Source organism: Corvus brachyrhynchos, unplaced genomic scaffold (assembly GCF_000691975.1).
Source record: "Corvus brachyrhynchos isolate BGI_N302 unplaced genomic scaffold, ASM69197v1 scaffold279, whole genome shotgun sequence".
In the NCBI taxonomy this organism is placed as follows: domain Eukaryota; kingdom Metazoa; phylum Chordata; class Aves; order Passeriformes; family Corvidae; genus Corvus; species Corvus brachyrhynchos.
The window spans coordinates 1,220,977-1,239,857 of record NW_008246060.1 but is presented as its reverse complement, the minus strand read 5'-3'; the positions used below and the strand labels follow the sequence as shown (position 1 = coordinate 1,239,857).

Sequence of the window (18,881 nt, the reverse complement as noted above, 5' to 3'; positions counted from 1 at the left end):
TCCCTTTGTGGGACGGTGGCGGTGCCCCCCCCTTAACACGCCCTCGTCACACGCACACTCCCCCGCCGCCCCCGGCTGAGGGCAGACAAAGGAAGGCCCTGTGGTTCCAGCCCCTTTCTCAACTGTTACGCTCCAAGAAAAAAAACAACCAAAAAAAAAAACCCAGAAAGCTTTACGGAGCGGATGTGAAATGTACTCTTAGTAAATGCCGAGCTTCACGTGCCGTGCCTGCCCACGTGCTGCCCGCCGTCCACGCGGTGCTCCCCAGTGGCAGGGCTTAAATCCCCGTGGTGGGGGCTTTAGATACCATTGGGATATGTTTAGACGCAAAGTTTGAAATCGGGAACAGAAATAAAGCTCATGATCCATTATGCTAGTTATCTAAATAAACAAAACCCACCAGATTTCTTTTTAAGGGAGGAACTTAAGCATGGATGGAATCTCAGTGGGTTTTTTTAATTTCTGTTTCGTTGGGGTTTTTTAGGATTTAAATTAAATAAAAGATGGACTGGAGTGGAAAACACAATGGGCCCAATGATACAACCAATGACGGAACAGTGGTACGACTCCGAGGCCTGCCATTTGGTTGCAGCAAAGAAGAGATTGTTCAGTTTTTCCAAGGTACCTCCAGTATAGTCGGAGTGTAGTGGGTTTCTTTAGAGTTTTCTTGTATCTTTTATGTAATGTTTTGTACACGTTTAATACCTGTTAATGGGGTGGATGGGGAGGGATTGTGCTAAATGAGTTTGTCTTAAGTAAGAATTATGTTCTGTAAATGAAGCATAGATAACCACAGATGTAGTAGAACACAGAATATATCTAATTTAGTCGAGGTGGGAAACATACTGTGCATATTGGGGTAACCTGAATGTTAGCATTTGGATCAGTTAAATTGCTTGATTGGTAGCTATATTTTCTTCGTGTAACTTAGGTGGTTGTATTTTTGCATAGTCTAAACAGAAAAGAAGTATGGCTAAATCCATAAATGTTTAATGAAAGATCATGGGCTTAAATTGTTGGGTGATGGGGGAAACAAGGTGGTTTTCTTTTTCGTTGTTGTTGTTTAGATATGCTTTAAGTATTTGCTACAGATGGGAATGTTTCAGCCTTTAACACTGTTCCCCTTGACGGGGTTATTTGTCCTTGGGTTAAAGGGTTGGAAATCGTGCCAAATGGGATAACATTGACGCTGGACTACCAGGGGAGAAGCACAGGGGAGGCCTTCGTGCAGTTTGCTTCAAAGGAGATAGCAGAAAATGCTCTGGGGAAACACAAGGAAAGAATAGGGCACAGGTGGGGATGGAGAGTTTGGGATGGTGTTAAATCTTTATTTTTTGGGGGTTGTGGGTCAGTAATGCTTTTGGGGGGTTGGGGACCATTGGGGAATTGGCTGTTTTTAAGAATTTTTGTAACTGATCCTAAGTTAACTTGGGAAATACAGTAGATTTGGGGGGTGGGGGAGACAGTATTGCACTGGGTAGTTTGCTAAACTCAGAAAATTGTTTCAATCGTTCTTATGTAGGGTAATTTGTGATAAATGCTGCTATAGCCAGACATTGTTTTTCAACAGTATGTTTCTCATACTGGAAAGACATGTTTTAAGCTTAATTTGTACAGCTAGAATTTTCACATAGTAATTTCTGCCACTGTAAAGTGGGTTTTTTTAATACACTTAAGATTCTTACAGTTTTGAGGAGAAACTTAAGTTGTATGGTATCTCTAGTCACTACTATTGGCTTGTACATTTAGTTCTAGAAAACGTAGTATGGCCTTTTGTAAAATTCAGACTGCTTCTGCCTGTGTTCTTACTGGTACCTTGAAAATCCTCTTTTATTAGATATATTGAAATCTTCAAAAGTAGTAAGAGCGAAATCAGAGGATTCTCTGACATGCCAAGAAGAATGATGGGACAACAGCGACCTGGACCATATGATAGACCATTAGGAGGAAGAGGGGGTTATTATGGAGCTGGGCGTGGAAGTATGTATGACAGAATGCGTCGAGGAGGTGGTGGATATGACGGTGGTATGTTCATCTAATGAACACAGGTTCTGTTGGCAGTTTCATGTTTCTGACATACTTGTCAAGAAATAAGAAATGGCAGTAGCTGTAATGCCCATTAGGTTTGATGTATTTATCTGAAAAAACTTGTATGTATATATCAAAACGTGTGGCTTAGTATTTAAGATGAACGTAAATAATAAGGGAGCTATTTTCAGCAGAATCTGATCTCTCCGTTTGCATGTTTTAGTCTCTGTTATATAAAAAATGTATTTTTGCACCGTGTTCAGAAATCCAGGTTTGACAGTCTGCAGAGGCTGTTTGCAAAGTGCTGGGTGCCCAAAGACTGCAAAATTGAGTGTTGTGTGTGCATTTCTCTGTGAATTCTGAGCAGTAATGTGATCGTTCCTTTCCTTCTCTCCATTGCACAGGATATGGTGGCTTTGATGATTATGGTGGCTATAATAACTATGGCTATGGAAACGACGGCTATGACGACAGAATGAGGGATGGGAGAGGTAAAAGAAATTAATAGTTTGTCTAAAAAGGTTTTCCTGTTACTTGAGTTGCAAGACACAGTATTTCCAAGACAGAAATAATAGCTTCATTCTATTTTGTAAAGAAGGTTGTTTAAAAAGGGGAGGGGATTGGGGAATCGTAAGAAAAGGTAAATAGATTGCTTAGGAGGGCTTCTGGTAAGGTTTGGGTTGATACATGGGGAGTGTAAACACCGTGCATTCAGTGGTATAATTCAGTGCTTTCAGAAAAAGAGTAGTGATGACTTTTGGCTTTTCATGATCTTAGAGGTGTGTGGGTTTTTTTGGTTTGGGTTTTCCAATAGGCATGGGAGGACATGGCTATGGAGCTGGAGATGCAGGGTCGGGGTTCCATGGTGGCGGTCATTTTGTTCACATGAGAGGGCTGCCTTTCCGAGCCACGGAAAACGATATTGCTAACGTAAGTACCACGGGGAAAAGGGCTTCCTCATGCCAGCAGTGTGCATGTCCCTATCTGTCCTAGTCCAAACTCGGGGAGAGTTCTCAAGTCACTGCTACATCTGCTGACTAAAGCCATGGCCCTTCACGTGAGTTGCACAAAGTGAATGAGCTTTTATAAAGCTACTGTCCGAGGTGGGATTACCAGAGAAGTCAGCAAAGCTATATTTAACGTTAATCCTTGCACTCTTTGCTCTTTTCATTTCCATAAAAGGTGTATTGCAGAGACAACAGTTGCTGCAATCAGTATCCTCATTTTAAGGCCTTCAGAATTTGTTTAAGCTTATCTGATTTTGTGAAAATGACAGAAGATGTGAAACTTAGATTGCTTAGTTTTGCGTATTTGTTTGTTGACCTGAGACTTTATTTCAGGAGGGACAGGGTGGGAAGGCTGTAGAGAGCTGTGTTGGCTTGGAGAGGACTGTACCCCTCCCCTTACTCATAAGAGATCAGGGTGATAGATAAAAGCACATCCGCAGGGTTTTGCGAATGTGTTCTTGTGTCAGTGCAGATGCATTGTTTGTAGGGGAAGAAGTTTTTTTGGGAGACGAGGCCTGGTTTAACATAGCATGTCCTTGGAGAGAGACTATATTGCTAGTTGCACGTATATATTATATACACAGAACTCCATTCTTAAGCTTGTGTTTGTTTTCTTTTGTGGGTGGGTTGGTTTACTTAAATGGAGGTGTATTTTCTTGTGTCAGTTTGATTGTTTCATTTAGGGGAAAGACTATTACAAGGGCTAAAAGTCAGGCTTTGATCTGGAGCAGTGAGGAAGAGCAGTCTGATTGACAGGCAGCTTTTCTTGAATTCCATGAATGAATCCTTGCGTTGAGAAATCTGAAGAAGCCGAGCGAAATTAAAACCAACTGATTATATTCCTGTCCAGGATGGTGTCGCATTTGACTTGTGTTGTTTAGAGCAGTGTGTGTGGGTAGGAGTTGTTTGTATCTTTGCTTTCAGAGAAAGCTCCTCAGGCTCTGTAGCTGCAGCGCTCCAAGCTGTGTAGTAATAATGGATTGTAAACGTAGGTTGACCTGATGTTGAATGTCCACAATCACTAAGTAATACTTGAGAAATTAGTGATTAAATTTATGTGGCAGGATGACATTGAATTGATGCAATGCACCACTAACCAGGGGAACGGATACAAAGTACCCGGCCTTGAATTCTACATTAACGCAATTTGGTTTTTGTTTTTTCCTTAGTTTTTCTCACCATTGAACCCTATAAGAGTTCACATTGATATTGGAGCAGATGGAAGAGCTACGGGAGAGGCAGATGTGGAATTTGTAACACATGAGGATGCAGTAGCTGCGATGTCCAAGGATAAGAATCACATGCGTGAGTGTCGTGTTCCCTGATGCTGCCGTTTGGCCAGCCTCTAGCAGGGCATTGAGCAGCAGATCCACCCTAAGGTTTTCCCCATTTACCACATTGCAGACTTGCTTGTTCGTGGCCTTCTGTCTGCTACCTGTAGGGGGAAGGGGAGTTGCTTTGTATCTCTGCTTCTGGTCTGGGAAATAAAATACAAAGTGAGGCTTTTTTTGCTTCTTACAGAGCATCGATATATTGAACTATTCCTGAATTCCACTGCTGGAGGTGGCTCTGGAATGGGAGGCTATGGCAGAGATGGAATGGGTATGCATCAATTGCACACTTAGCTGATTTTTTTGCCAAGTCTGTTGAGTTCCAAGCTTGTAATGGTGCCCTCCTGGCTTTGCAGATCAAGGTTATGGCTCTGTTGGTAGAATGGGAATGGGTAGCAATTACAGTGGCGGATATGGAACTCCTGATGGCTTGGGCGGATATAGTAAGTACAAGTTCTCTTTTAAATGTTTGAGTGGAAACTGTAAATATCTGTTGTCTGACAGACAGGGGGCAAGGGTGGTGGGCTTTGGGCTGGGAGAAAAGAAGGAGGAGCAGTGGTTTTTTGTAACTAAATCTTTGGGGACTTTACACGCTGTACTACTGCAGCAAATGCTGGTTAAGAGCAGTAGTGCTGGAGTATTGTTAGTGTAAGTTGTCATCTTCGGTCAATTGTTCTGTATTACCCATCCCATTTTTTCTTTTTTTAAGGTATGTATGCGTGACCTTGTGTCAATTGTTTGCAGGTCGTGGCAGTGGAAATAGTGGAGGATACTATGGGCAAGGCAGTATGGGTGGAGGAGGATGGCGTGGGATGTATTGAAGGATAGCTTTGCTTCTGCAAAACACCTTGGAAGAAACAGTCTCTGGTCTACTAGACTTTCTTACAAAACTTAATTTCTTTTGTATTTTAAGAACTTTATAATGACTGAAGGAATGTGTTTTCACAATATTATTTGGTAAGCAACAGATTGTGATGGGAAAATCTGTTTTCTGTAGGTTTTATTTGTTGCATACTCTGACTTTAAATAAATTTTTATATTCAAACCACTGATGTTGATACTTTTTATACTAGTTACTCCTAAGGATGTATTACATATTCAAGACTACAGTCGGTTTAAAATGTTGTACTATGGTTCCATAAAGGTGGTTGTACTGTAACTCCTATGAACACTGATTCAGTTCTGTGTAATCTTGGTCTAGTGAACAAATTTAAACATTTACTTGTTTAAGGGGAGAAAGGTAGATGAATAGGTTAGTTTATTTGGTAATGACTTTCCTAAACCCTTTTGATAAGTTGTATGTAATAATTGCACCACGGCATAAAGCTGTGGAGGCGCAAAGGCATTGTTCTGGCTTCTTCCTCCTGCTGCCAGCACCCCCCAGCAAATGCACACCTGTGTAAATGAGCAGCACCCATTTTCTGCCTCCACACCACCAACCAAGCAGCTGCGTTTCTTCCCACACATTGCTGTAGTGTTTTAGAGCCTGCATTTCACACATGTAACCTGCAAATCAAACTGAAACACTAGCACAGCTTTTAGCTAACATGACATAGGTCAAATACTAGTTAATTTGAAGCTTTTTACTTAGTATTTTTTTTCACATACACGCTTTTAGGAAACGTGGGGGATTTGGAAGCAAGTTACTTCTTTTCTTTCTTGAATTTATTGTATTTAAACACGGTTCAGCTTTTTTTTTCACTGCACGGAGATGATTTGTCTGTATTTGTTCAAAGTTTGCCAAGCCATTCTACATAGGAGCTCATTAGAAGCCAAGATCTCTAAAGCATCTATAGGCCCAATACTCGCTCAGTAACACACAACCCAAACACATTGATAAAACTTCTTGTGCATTTGTGACATGTAAGATATGTAAGAAACTTACTGTTTGAAGACACTTAACATACCTGATGTGTAGTGGAAAAAGGTATTTATTCTTCTGAGCCAGTGTGATCTCCCCAATTAACTGCTTTGTCCTCAATGCCTCCCTTAAAATGTCAAATGTGATCTTGGGTATTGCAAGTCTGTCACCTGTTTTGCTAGTACTGTGTTATATCTGTAATAAATGTCTTCTTGTGGGAGAGAGGAGAATGGAATTTATTTCACTAGAGAATGGGTGTCAAAGGGACTGGAAGAGCTGAAAAGGGTAACTGGCATAGGAAGCTTTCCAAGCACTGGAGCAGTGCTGGCTAGGAAGGGGAGGGAAAAAGAGTTCTTAATCATTTGAACCATTATCGCTCTTCAGACCTAGGGGGTTGTTGGTCTGTTGCCAGGGAAGCTGAGGTGTTGCCCAAGTGGCAGTGGTAAGACCAGAGTTAATTCAATTGCAGGAAAAAATACCTCACAGGAAGGTGGAGGAAAGGTGCACTTGAAGGAAGCTGGTTTTTACCGTGGGTATAGCAGAGAGAAAATCCTGCCAGCTCTGCAGCGCCTCCTCGCTCGGGAACACCTGGGGTTCCATCTTGGGAGAAGCAGCCCTGACGCCTTTGGAGAGCAGGCTGGGGTTGTGCTTTGAGCTCTTTTGTACAACCAGGCAATCTGCAAAGAGACCACTGCTCTTCAGTCCCAGCCAACGCAATTGCACTGTGCAGGACAGCGAGTCCTGCCTGCCCGCCCTGTCCCTTCACCCTTAACGAGAGCAGCGTTCGGCCTCGAGCCTTTCAGCTCCCTGAAGCAGCATTTAAAGGGCAGAGGAATCGTTTCTGAGAGCCGTGAGCAGAGGTTGCCCAGTCCGTGAGGCCGGGGTAGTTTCATGGCCGTGTATTAATTACAGCCTCGGCTCTGGCAGCGCTGGGAGCTGCAGCGCTCCGCTCCTGCCGGGAAGCGCCTGTGCAGCGGCCACGTGAGGGCTGCCAGGAAGGGCCGGGCGATCCCTTCACTCCCGGGCAGGCGGAGCAAACACGGTCCGTCAGACCCTCGAGCCCTGCGCGGGGAGCAGCAGGAGGAACATCGGGTTGTCTCCGGGTGCTTGCTAATGCCCCCAGAGCAGGGAAGCAGAAGTCGCTACATTTCCCAAGAGGAATAAAATGCTGGTCTGATCCTGTCTGAACAGTTCCAGGCTCTCATGGGTACCCCCACAGTTCGTCCTGTGCACTGTGAGAAGGATTTGGAATCAAGAGCAGGGTTTTACAGAAAGACGAAGAAGATACAGCATTAATCGCAGTGGTGTCCAAAAACCTTAAAAGCAGGCCAGGTATGTAGTTTGATGCCAAGGGAAATGAAACCACATGGAACATCCAGCATTCATTTTGTTCAAGCCAGAAGTCTTACCTGCAGTCAGTAACAGCAATCTGAATAATTACACACTTTTCCCATGCAAATAGGGCAGCACAGAGGGGAGGAAAAGATGGCAGTTAAGCAACAGAAATTAATTTATTGCACATTATGGAAATGGACGATATTCTTATTTTAAAAGATTGCCTATTTTAAATTATTTCTGTTTAGTTGCATACCTTTTGACAAGTTACTTATTAAAGCAGTACAGATTAGCTTTATCCTACCATCTCTATCCTACACCAAACCCTACTGCCTCCATGCCCCACATACAGCCCACCTGAAAACACTCAGGAAGCATGTGAGCAGCAGCTGATTGTGTCTTTAGCAGAGTACCCCATTTCCCAGCATAGGCAAAGCTTTCTAAGCAACTTGAACAAGTCATAATAAAATAAAATACTCTGAATTACAAATTTAAATAAAGTAACATTATTCTCTTAGTTAAGTTGCAGATTACTTAAATTTATTTTTTTCCAAAAGTTATTTACAGATTTACAAGTATTTGTGTGATATTTTACAAAAGGTTACATCACGTCATTTTAAAAACATTTTTCTTTACAAAAGCTACATAAGCAACTACACTGAGGAGTTGAAAAGAATAGCTATGTTAGCTTTTAGGATATTCACTAAATTCCTATCCTCAGAGACAAAGCCAAGCTAAACAAAGTGCAAGGACAACTAAAAGACCTGTTTGCAAGCCTCCCTTCTGCTGTCAGCAATGCTACTCCAAGCCCATGGCTGAAGGAACTACGGGGCTGATAATTCTGGAGAGGGCTGGAGCCCATCCTAGGAGTGGCTAAAGGGAAGAGGGTGCAGTGCAGTCAGGTGGAAGTGACGGCAGTTTATCAAAGGATATTATTTCTATTTGCCTACGGAAAGAATAAGGATTTTCTGTTCCAGCAAAAGTTACCGTGTCAAGAGCAGTTAGACTCAGAAGGGCTCTAAAGTGCTCTGCAAAAACATGAAGTTTAGGAACCAACTCTGAAAGACGGTGACAAAACAAGGAAGAACCTTCCTGTCCAACACAAAAAGGATGTGGTCCCCAGTATTTAATCCCAGTCTTTCTAGGTGGTTTCTAGAGCTATGCAGTGACTACACGGACAAGCTTGAGAGCATGACTTGCATGAAAATAATGCAGAGACTTGTTCAAGGTTACAGACAATGTCAGACGAGGTCTGTGATGAACAGCTCCCTTTTAATGGAAACACAGATATATCAAATTAATAGTTCATGTGAAAAAATCATTCAGCAAAACACACCTTCCTTCAGCAAGTGCCCTGAGGCACTGTTTGTTCCCTGCCTGACAAAAGCTCCCCTTACACCTGTGACTGCACAGAACAGAGCTGCCAGTGCAATACTCTTGGATGTATCAAATCCTGGTAATGAAGTAAACTAATACACGGTATTTGGCAATAATTTCTCAGACCACTGCATTAATTGCCATACTTTTTTCCAGTACAATTGAAAACCAGCTACTGCATGGTTTTGCTTCACAACAGCCTATTACAGGCACACTCTGTGGCAGGATTAGGTTGAACTTGTGGCACATTAGCCTGTAAGAGTATCACCTTTCTCCAGATCATCTTAACAACTAAAATACTCATCCAATACACATTGACACTGAGTCTCCCATATAAACTGCCCTGCTTTCTCACAGAAGAGCTGCTGAGCCATTTGGCATCTGGATTTTTTTTCTTTTTATAGGTGCATTTTCTACATTTGGGTCCCATTTTCTGCATTTGTTTCAAGAGGAAGCAGAGCAGTAACTCATCCACAGTACCTCGAAATTGCAACTCTACACTGCTTACCTGAAAGTCTGGAAATACTGCTGTACACTCTTTAGTGGGTGTTTACAGGATGAGCTAAATACCAGAATTTATAAATATCTTATGGCACATTAGAAGAACACCTCTGTATAAGTATTGCATGGCAGGAATCACAGACTCGGACAGGCTTTGGTGAAGAGGGCAGAGGCAGTTCATTGTCAGAACAGGCATTGCAGAAGATCTCCCCACAGTTCCTACAGTGATGCTAAATAATGGGCAGAAGATTAAAAATTTAAATTTACAACAGAAATGTACCTGGTAATTGGATACCAACAACCAATACACACAAAGCAATCCAAAATGTAGTTCCTTTCACTTCTTGGGTCGGAGAATGGAGTTGGTTTGCAAAAGATAACTCATCTACATCCCAAACTATGATGCAATCCTACACAGATGTTTGTCTAGGATTGCACCACAGACAGATACATGGTCTGTCTAGGACCACATTATATATATATATATGTATATATATATATGCTTTGAAGTTTTTATTCAAGACCTGAATTAAGAATATATTCTGCTACATAAAAATACAGCATGAACAATGATATTCAAAACAGTGGATGCTTCTGTCAGGTAGGTAATTGAGATTTAACATAGAAAGGTAAAGAAAACTTCCTGCACACATTAATAAAGCATGGAAATTATTGTCACATTTTACTTTAAAATGACAATAAACTCATATTTTCTTACTCTATTGTATAAAAAATGCCATAAAAAGACTTCTACACATGTCAAATTCTAACAGTGCCAGAGCTGATAAGAGTTTGAGATAACAATTCCACAAAGTAGTTAAATAATTTTTAACTAAGCTGCTTTGTGGAACTTCACCAAGACAGTGTTTCTTTTGAAATTAGGGCCCAGCTTCATTGTATGTTATCAAAGAACTAGAAAAACATCTGAAAAATAACTCTACATTCACCTGATCACTGACATTTCATGCCACACCTCTAAGATAATTAATAATTACATAATACTTGTGAACAAGTTGGGAGAAATTTTAAGTTTTACCTTCCTTTTGGAAAGTGAAAATTCCTTTTCACATAGCTTGCAATGAGTGGCCTCTTTGTCCTTCAACCAAACCTGGCCCTGGAGAAAAAATTATCATAATTTTATGTATCTGATGAAGTTAAACTTTGAGCTCCAGGGGACAAGACAAACCAAGAGCAGAACATTCACTGTTTGAATGCTCAGTGCCCTGGGACCAGTGTAATGTCACAAAGACACTCTAAAGCAGCACAGGACTGCTCCAAAACACTGCAAAACCTTAGGGGCCAAGACAGACCATAGGTGCAAAGAGAACATAGTAAAGCTGGGAAATGGCTGAGCTGGAAGAACAGTAAGGCATCCAAGCCTCAGAGTGAAGCCTATGTCCCTGCTCATCACGTGGGAACAGTCCTCAGGATGCAGGGAACCAAAACCAACCAGGACAGTATCAAGAACTGTCAATTTCCTTCTGTTTAAACCATTTAATAAACCCAGGAATCTGCTCAACCATTTCAGACACTTTTACTCAGACTGCAGTAATGTACCAGGTGACACCAGATTATCAAACGTGCAGACAAAAATCTCTGCTCTCAAGTGCTCCCTGCTGTCTTTATAAAGTCCCAAACCTGTCAACATTACACATCACATTTTAACAGCTTTGGTGCTACAAGTTTACTTATTTCCTAGGATGATCAAATATTTATTGATCACTGAGGAGTACTATCTGTTTAAGCTCAGCTGGCTACACATTCTGTCCCAGATACACTCTGTAAATTAGAGAAGGGTGTGTGCCATGGCAAGAAAAGTGCCAAAATGCATAGCTGTGCATCAAACAAGGCTTTTTTCCAGGGGGTTACAGGGAGTCTGTGGTTCTCTCCCACTGGAGAAATCATACAATGAGTCTCTCTGGAGTAGTTTCTCTTGGAGAGAAGTCTTCTCAAGCTTATGAAAGATTTCAAAAAGAACAGTTAAAAAAAAAGTTTATTTTCTCAAAATGCTACTGACCTGCAATGCCTTGTTCGCTTCTTTTATATCTTCTATTTTCAGCTTTGATCTAAAGAATAAGATAATGCTGTTTCAAACTTCTACATGGTCAGTTATGCTCTAACAACTTAAAAACCTGGTTTGAGAACTTAAAAAATTTTAAGCCAAGTCCTCTGAAGAAGACCACATGATGTCATCATGGAGGAAGCAGCCTCCCCACAGCCATCCAGTGCCAACCCACTGAGAACTGAGTCATGGGAGACACACACAAAGTTATTCTATAGGGCATCAAAGGCCACGTAAATCACAGCAGAACTACTGAGAAGACAGAGATGATTAAATGAAACCTCAATACCACGTAAAAATAAGGAGAGTGGGGCTGGCCAGGTGACCCCTTCCATCCTCTACAGACTGTGCTGGTTCTGCCTGGGATAGAGTTCATTTCCTTCCCAGGGGCTGCAGGGTCTGTGTTTTGGATTTGTGCTGAACACAGGTTGATAACACAGAGATGTTGCTGTTATTGCTGAGCAGGGTTTACACAGAGCCAAGGCCTTTTCTGCTCCCTGTAGGGCCACGCTGGGGAGGAGACTGGGGGTGATGGGAAGCTGGGAGGGGACACAGCTGGGACAGAGGACCCCACTGATCAAAGGGGCATTCCAGACCTGATCATCATGCTCAGTATATCCAGTGGGGGAAAGGAGGAGGAAGAGGGGTGGGGGGGCACGCCAAGGTTTGGAGTGATGGAGTTTTGTCTTCCCAAGTCACCATTCCACGTGATGGGGCCCTGCTCTCCTGGGGGTGGTCGAACACCTGCCTGCCCATGGGAAGCACTGAATTAATTCCTTGTTTTGCTTTGCTTGCAAGTGTGGCTGTTCTTTTTCCTACTAAACTGTCTTTATCTCAACCCTCAATGAGTTTTCCAGCTTTTACCTTTCCAATTCTCTCTCCCTGGTGCGAACAGTGGGGAAGTGAGTGGGCAGCTGTGTGGGGCTTGGTGTCTGGCTGGGGCTCAAGAAGATCAGCACTGCCCTGCTGGAGCCAGAGCTGTTACCTTCTCCTTGAGGCTCTTCTGGGATTGCCACAAATGGCAAACCAGGCAACTGTTCTCACTGCGGAACAAAGCCTAATGCCCTTCAAACCAGGATTTTCTGTTCACAGCACTGTCCTTACCCAGGAACTTACAGGTACCCCACCAGCCAAAAATAAAAATTAACAGGCCTGACCTAACTAGACATACTGACTTCTGATAATAATATTGTCATATACTGTCTAATATGCATGACCACTGTCCCACTATTTTTCTTAATTCAAGTTTACATGACAAAAATAATATGTATAAATGATCATGAATAATGAAATTACTCGCTCAGCTTGGATGCCAGTTCTTGGAGAGCAGCTTCTTGGTCTTCACATATGCTTTTCAGTTGCTTGTTCTTTTCCTGAAGTTTAAGGAATTCCTTAAAACAAAACAAACAAAATAAAATTAAACCAAATTATTCTCAAATTGTGTTTGCCCTACTGCCTAGAAAGCTGCTCCTACTGAAGCTGCTCTTGCTGAGAAAGCCAGGTCCCTCACACTATTAAGGTTCCAAATCCAACCTGAACAGCAACTGCTCAGGATTAAACTCTCTTAGACCCCAAGAGATAAAGAAGCATTTCTGCTTCTGTAGCCCACTCGAGGGAGAAAATAAACCCAACTGACTGGAGAGCCCAAGACCACTAGAGAGCCATGGGTATGGAGTCAGAGAAAAGCTGAAGCACTTTCTGGCCTACACTGAGAAGGCAGAGCCTTCAACACAAATGAGAAGGGAAAACAACTATTTCATTTTTCCTTATCCAAAGTACTGAGTTCTGCTCTGAGGACTAAATGGGGAGTTAAAAGCCCACTTTTTTCCTTATTCTATTTGTGAGAATACATTAATGTAATTTTTCTTATATATTTGCAGAATTTTTTTAAAATACCATGTCTAAGTCCATAATTAACTTTGCAGTCAATTTCTAAATTACTAGTAAAAATTTGCTCCAGAATTTACTTTCTTAAGATTAACTATTTCTTGGGTCTCTGTTCTCAGATGAGATACAGTTTCCTTTTCCTTTTGAAGATCATCCTCTAGGGTTTGCCGCCACTCTTTCTCTATCTTCAAATCTGTTTCCAGCTGAAGCCTAGAACAGAGAAAACAAAACAGAACAAAAATCACTGTGCACAACAGTATCATTTTTAAAAACAAGACCAAGTTTATTTCTGCGTGCAATAGACTATTATCATAATAAACTATTAACTTACATGTTTTCTAAAACAGAAATAATGTGTCAATATAATGATATTTTAGATACCAGTGTAATAAACAAAGCACTGTCACTCACAAATGCTTTTCAAAGTAAGTTTATTTAAAGGACCAAGAACATGGCATAATTTTGAAGAGCTGACCTTTGAAATGAATAAGAGACAACTAATCACAAAATTCTGAAGTGTTTTTAAAACATGCATAAGGCAAAGCCCCTTAACTTTATACAGCTTGTTTCTAAAATAAACCAAACCAACCACAGTGTCATTGGTGATGCAGGAAATGATTGCAGATATCTCTGATACCATAAAAGTTATTTAATTTTACACCCTTGGATGTGAATCTTCTATTTTAGACTAAGGTTTACGGCATTTTGAACAGAACTGAAAATAAAGGGGAAGGACTTTAATTTAGTATTTTTATTGAGCTTTCTACACAGGTGACGTTCAGCATAAAGAGGCATACAGATTCTATCAACTTAACTGAACTTCAGTTAAAGGAATTAGGACTACTCTGATGGCAGACCCATTCTAGCTGGAATTTTAGTATTGGTTTCACAGAAGAGTTGGTGTTTAGAATGTTATGGAGAATGCAAAGAGTGGAAGCACACTGCTCAACCTTCTAGATCTAAACTGTGCCAAAACAGTAAAAGAGGAAAAAAAAATCTCAGAGTATTCATGCAAGGTCTTTTGATGGGAAACCTACATCCACATTAATTTTCCTCTTTTAAAACCAAACCCACTTTTAAAGGAAAGACTTACATTTTGGGACACTACCACAGCATCTGGCTGGAAAAGAAGTGAACATGACCTGGAGGTTTCAGAACTGCAGAATTCTAAGGCTGGGGTCTGAACTGTTCTTTTGCCCAAATCTGCAGAGGTGACTGTGGTAGTAAAGTGAACATTTGTCATGACAGTTGAACAAGTGTATTAACATTCAGAGTTCTCAGAGGCAGGGGAGTGCTAATAGCTGGATTGGAAATCACTAATTTTTAAGCCCCAGTCTTTGTGCCAGAGATTTACTTAAATAACTGATGCTTTATCTTCCCAAAGACGGAAAACACCTGTCCTTACAGGGAGCTTTTAACATTACATATTGATTTAAATTAGTACTGAAGGATGTAACGGGAGAAAGACTAGAGGGTTGGCTTTTACATTAGTTTTTAACTTTTATGACTCCAGTGGATTTTCACTTTTTATTTCCTGTGCAGAGGTCGTTAAACCCCTTCTACCTTATTCTTAAGCTGGATCAACCAAACCACTGCTATGCCATTTTAAGTTACTTGTGGGCTTTGTTAAAGCGTGTTTTACTACTACTCCACTACATATTTCCCCCACTTAGGATAATTTCCTACTGAATTAAGCTGGCACTTTTAGCCAAGAAATAATGCTGTTCTTCCCCTTCCTTTCAAGCTGTATGTCATTTTAGAGGCATCCAAAGCCAGCTTGGCTTTCTTGGAATGACATATTTCCATCTGCCTTGCCAGTACCTAACATAAAGACCTTTAGTATTTACATTCTGTTCAAAACCATTTAACAACAACCAGCCTGTATTAGGACAGAGGACATATTGCAATGTAGAATGTTTACTGCCGTGCATTTTTCCAAACAGGAAAGAAATACTCACAGCTGTTTCTCCTTCTGGGAGAATTCGTTCTGCAGGCTTTCAGATTTATTCACATACTCCTGTTTAAGTTTCTCATCCTCAGCCTCAGCCTCCATTTGAGCCTTCTCTGCTTGCTGCAATCTGGTGTAATTCAAATCAACTTTGGGTAAAACTGAAGCTAGAACTAGGGTGTAGAGGGTGAAGAAGACAAATAAAAGAAAAATGGGGAAATAGAAACATTTCTAAATAAAAACAAAGTTTGGGGGAAACTCACAAACTCAAACGAGAAGTCCATACAATGCCTAGGGAACTAGCTCCTGGGTTTGCATACAGTAAGAGAATAATCACTGTAAGTAATCACTGTTTTATTTTATGCTCATGAATAACAGGTGCCAAAGCATGATACATATTTTAGAATTGAAGCATTTAACTTGATGCTTTTCTTTTTCCTTTAGCATATGTTCATATGTTATTTTTGAAGCTTTTTTTTCCCCCAAGTAAATCCTGTACTTGGCTTGCACTAATCACCCATTAAGACAGGGCAGAGCATGTGTTGTGCAAAAGCAGCTCAAAACAATTGAGGCATAAGGTTGCATACAGAGCACTGCAATCAGACAGCAAAAAACTTAACTAGCCTAACACAACAAAATACACCCTGACAGGTCCCACTACATTTATAGAACTACCTCAACTACATCATAATTAATTTAAATAGTCTGTATTAAAAATAATGCATTCTTACACTGGTTAAAATAGCTCCATATTATAGACAAATAAAAATGATTAATCAAGAAATGAGGGATTGTTTTTTGATTTAATCTTTTATTTCTGAATTCCAGGTTTGTTCAGCTGACACTTCCCTTGGAATGCATTAGTTCACTGTGGCTCCTCTCTGGTTACCTCTTCAAACCAAAAAAAGGTGTATGTAATGTAACAAAAGTAAATGTACTGAAAGGGGACTTGTGCTGTATCATGGTTGCACCTGTCTGGAGAACACAAGCACCTGTAAAATACCACTGAATGTCCCCATCTGATGCACCATGTTCTGCAAAACTGTTCTAAGGGCCTCTCAGGTAAGTGGTGGGAGAAATCAGTGAGATGGTTGATTTCTCCCTTCCCAGCCACTCACCAAACACAGAACAAATCCCAACTTGCAGTGTCAGCTAAAAAAAAGATGTGTCAGCAACATGTTTGCACTTGTGCTTCTGCTGATGAAGTTGCACCAGAGGGAGTTTCCAAAAGCTGCCAGTAAACAAGTGAAAAAGGCTGGAGTGAAACTACCTTATAAAGGGTGTGCTATCTCACTTAACTATCCCAGGGGTTTTAAGAATGCTCTCAGTCACATTTGCAATGGTAGTGCACAGAGGGCCAAAACGTGGGAAGGACAGTATTGGGAAAAGCAGGTCCCTCCCCTGTGCAGAAGCTGAATGAAACTACAGAAGACATCAACACCAAAAGCACGTTAAACACTTTCCTAAATCACAAAATCAACTGCACAGCTGTTTCCACAAGCAAGGCAGAAAGGGAGCTTGTTACCCAGAAGCTGCAGCACCATCCCCTAGCCCAGAGCCAGGGCTGGCTGCTCTGCTGAAATTCAGGCAGATGCTGAGCTGGCCCCAGTTTGCAGCTGGATTTGCCATTCAGATGATACTGGGGCAGATACTTGTTTGCATAATAACAGTGAGATGGATAAGGCTCCCCTTTCTGCTATGGCCTACCTGTTGTTCTTATTCAGTGTTTCTGATTTGGGTTTTCTTTGCAGATGGAAGATACTTATTTTTATTTTTCAGTAGCCAGCTCATGTTAAAGGCTTTTTCTGCCTCCAAACCAAGGAATAAGCTAGTACATAACCATGCAGTAGAAATCCTTTCTGTGTTACTGCATCCTGTCCCCACTTTTTCAAACACATCCCCTTCTGCTGCAAAACACAGATTATTTTCCCAGTCAACTTCCACTACAAACTCCGAGCAAACATCAGGAAGCTTATTAAGGGCAGTCAGCAGCCTAAACTCTTCTTTCTGCAGTGCAGGCAAGCAGCAGCTCATAGCAGAAATATGAGTTGTAAAGGCTGCCTAATGATGCGTGGAGGGAGGGAAAAGGGTTTGGGCACAACCACAGGTGCTGATCTCAGTGTACACACAGCCAGGCAAGATCCTCAGCTGACAAACAGGTTAGGCAGCTTCAGGATCTGGGCCCTAATTGTAAATCCTACTCACTACTACACCTACACCAGGGCAGCTGTGCTAGGCAGGAGTCACAGCTACGGACTTTGCTGGAGCACTCTGTCTCTGTCTGGAGTCCCACACAAATCAGGCTCCAAACACATTTTCACTCTACGAGAGTATTTTACCCCACATGACATCAGGGAGATGGAACTGTGCTTTAACTGCTTGATGCCCAAAGCCTATCATTCCTTCACTGTACACACAGAACACAGATGCTGACACCACCCTCTTTTCTTACATCCATCATTCTGATAGAGCTCAACTCCTTTCCTCAAACTCCTGTCACTCTATTTAAGAAACAGTGCTAGTTACAACCACAAAACCCAACAGAGAGCGTGCTTTTGGGATAAATACAGCCTAAAAGTGAAAAGAATAAGCAGGGGAGAAGGGAAGTATTAGCCAGAAGGGCTACTTTTTAAATCTCTAGTACCAAAGAATCAGAAAAATCACTAATTAGAAACAAGCATCATAAAAATGTACAGTCAAAGTAAAGATATCTAACCTCTTAAAATAAAATTTGACAAAGAAGTGATTCAATAGCATTAGAAAACTAGCTTACATTTGCTTAATAATAGTGCAGTAATTTACTTTTTTTTCTCTCTTTTTTGTTTTTTTTAGGAGGGGTAAAGTGAGATCGGAGATGATGTTCTTTCAGAAAACAAAACAGAACCCAGCTACGATCAGTTACAGTGCAGGATTTCTAATACCACTTTAAAGTTTTAATTGGAAAATTCTGAAGTCCTATTTTATCAGCAATAATTTCAACACAAGAGATCTGGAGGAGCTTTCAGAATGATATATCCTTGACAAGTTTATACTGGTGCTGAGCCTCATTGCTGGCACATTTGACGAATGACATTGCAATAGTCCTAGTTTGAGTTAACAGATCTTTGTCACTTCATGAATGCAGTGGACAAAAATCAAAGACAGATGAAGGCAGCAAAACAGTAAAAACAAAAATTGGGATAAAAGAATAAAAAGAAAAAGAAAAAAGAGGAAAAAAGGATGTCAATAAAAGAATATTCATGTCACTAATTTTTTTAATACATAAGCATGTTTTTCATAATCAGATTTAAATGAAAAAAAAGACATGTCAAACACCGACATGACAGGGCTTATGGATATGTTATATTTTACAATTAAAAAGGTTAATGTTGCATATAAGGCCACTAAATTAAAACATATGAATCACATTTTAATATTATGTAGTACATGCAGTCTAACCATAATGTAAATTTGTATTTTGGAATTTTAGTCTTTCACTTTTCAACCTTTCAGCATGAAAACTCATTAAGTCATTGAAAATAATGGCACTTCCAAAGCAATGGAC

General features: G+C 40.9%; 2 protein-coding genes across 9 annotated transcripts in view; one reads left to right on the top strand and one right to left on the bottom strand.

The window, feature by feature from the left end:
• The first annotated feature begins 456 nt into the window (after positions 1–456).
• On the top strand, positions 457–6,449 carry HNRNPH3 (heterogeneous nuclear ribonucleoprotein H3). 7 transcript variants are annotated; one of them, XM_017746315.1, is made up of 9 exons: positions 457–621; positions 1,155–1,293; positions 1,838–2,025; positions 2,433–2,519; positions 2,831–2,958; positions 4,205–4,340; positions 4,557–4,637; positions 4,723–4,809; positions 5,076–6,449. In XM_017746315.1, the coding sequence occupies exons 1-9, from the start codon at positions 504–506 to the stop codon at positions 5,087–5,089; spliced, it is 978 nt and encodes a 325-aa protein (XP_017601804.1). In that variant the 5' UTR covers positions 457–503; the 3' UTR covers positions 5,090–6,449. The 7 variants fall into 7 exon arrangements, with proteins under 7 accessions (XP_017601804.1, XP_008640969.1, XP_017601803.1 ...); XM_008642747.2 differs by having other exon boundaries at positions 458–621; positions 1,838–1,980; positions 2,843–2,958; positions 5,111–6,449; XM_017746314.1 differs by having other exon boundaries at positions 458–621; positions 1,838–1,980; positions 5,111–6,449.
• A 1,631-nt stretch (positions 6,450–8,080) lies between these two features.
• RUFY2 (RUN and FYVE domain containing 2) overlaps positions 8,081–18,881 on the bottom strand; it is a 29,157-nt gene continuing 18,356 nt past the window's right edge. The window contains exons 12-17 of one of the 2 annotated variants that reach the window (XM_008642743.2): positions 15,348–15,467; positions 13,470–13,599; positions 12,799–12,893; positions 11,458–11,506; positions 10,477–10,554; positions 8,081–9,670 (exon numbers count right to left, since the gene is read on the bottom strand). In XM_008642743.2, coding sequence (XP_008640965.1) covers positions 9,527–9,670; positions 10,477–10,554; positions 11,458–11,506; positions 12,799–12,893; positions 13,470–13,599; positions 15,348–15,467 — 616 coding nt within the window. In that variant the 3' untranslated portion in view covers positions 8,081–9,526. Of the gene's footprint in view, positions 9,671–10,476; positions 10,555–11,457; positions 11,507–12,798; positions 12,894–13,469; positions 13,600–15,347; positions 15,468–15,670; positions 18,448–18,881 lie in introns of those variants that run through there. The other variant, XM_017746312.1, reaches the window with a different exon arrangement.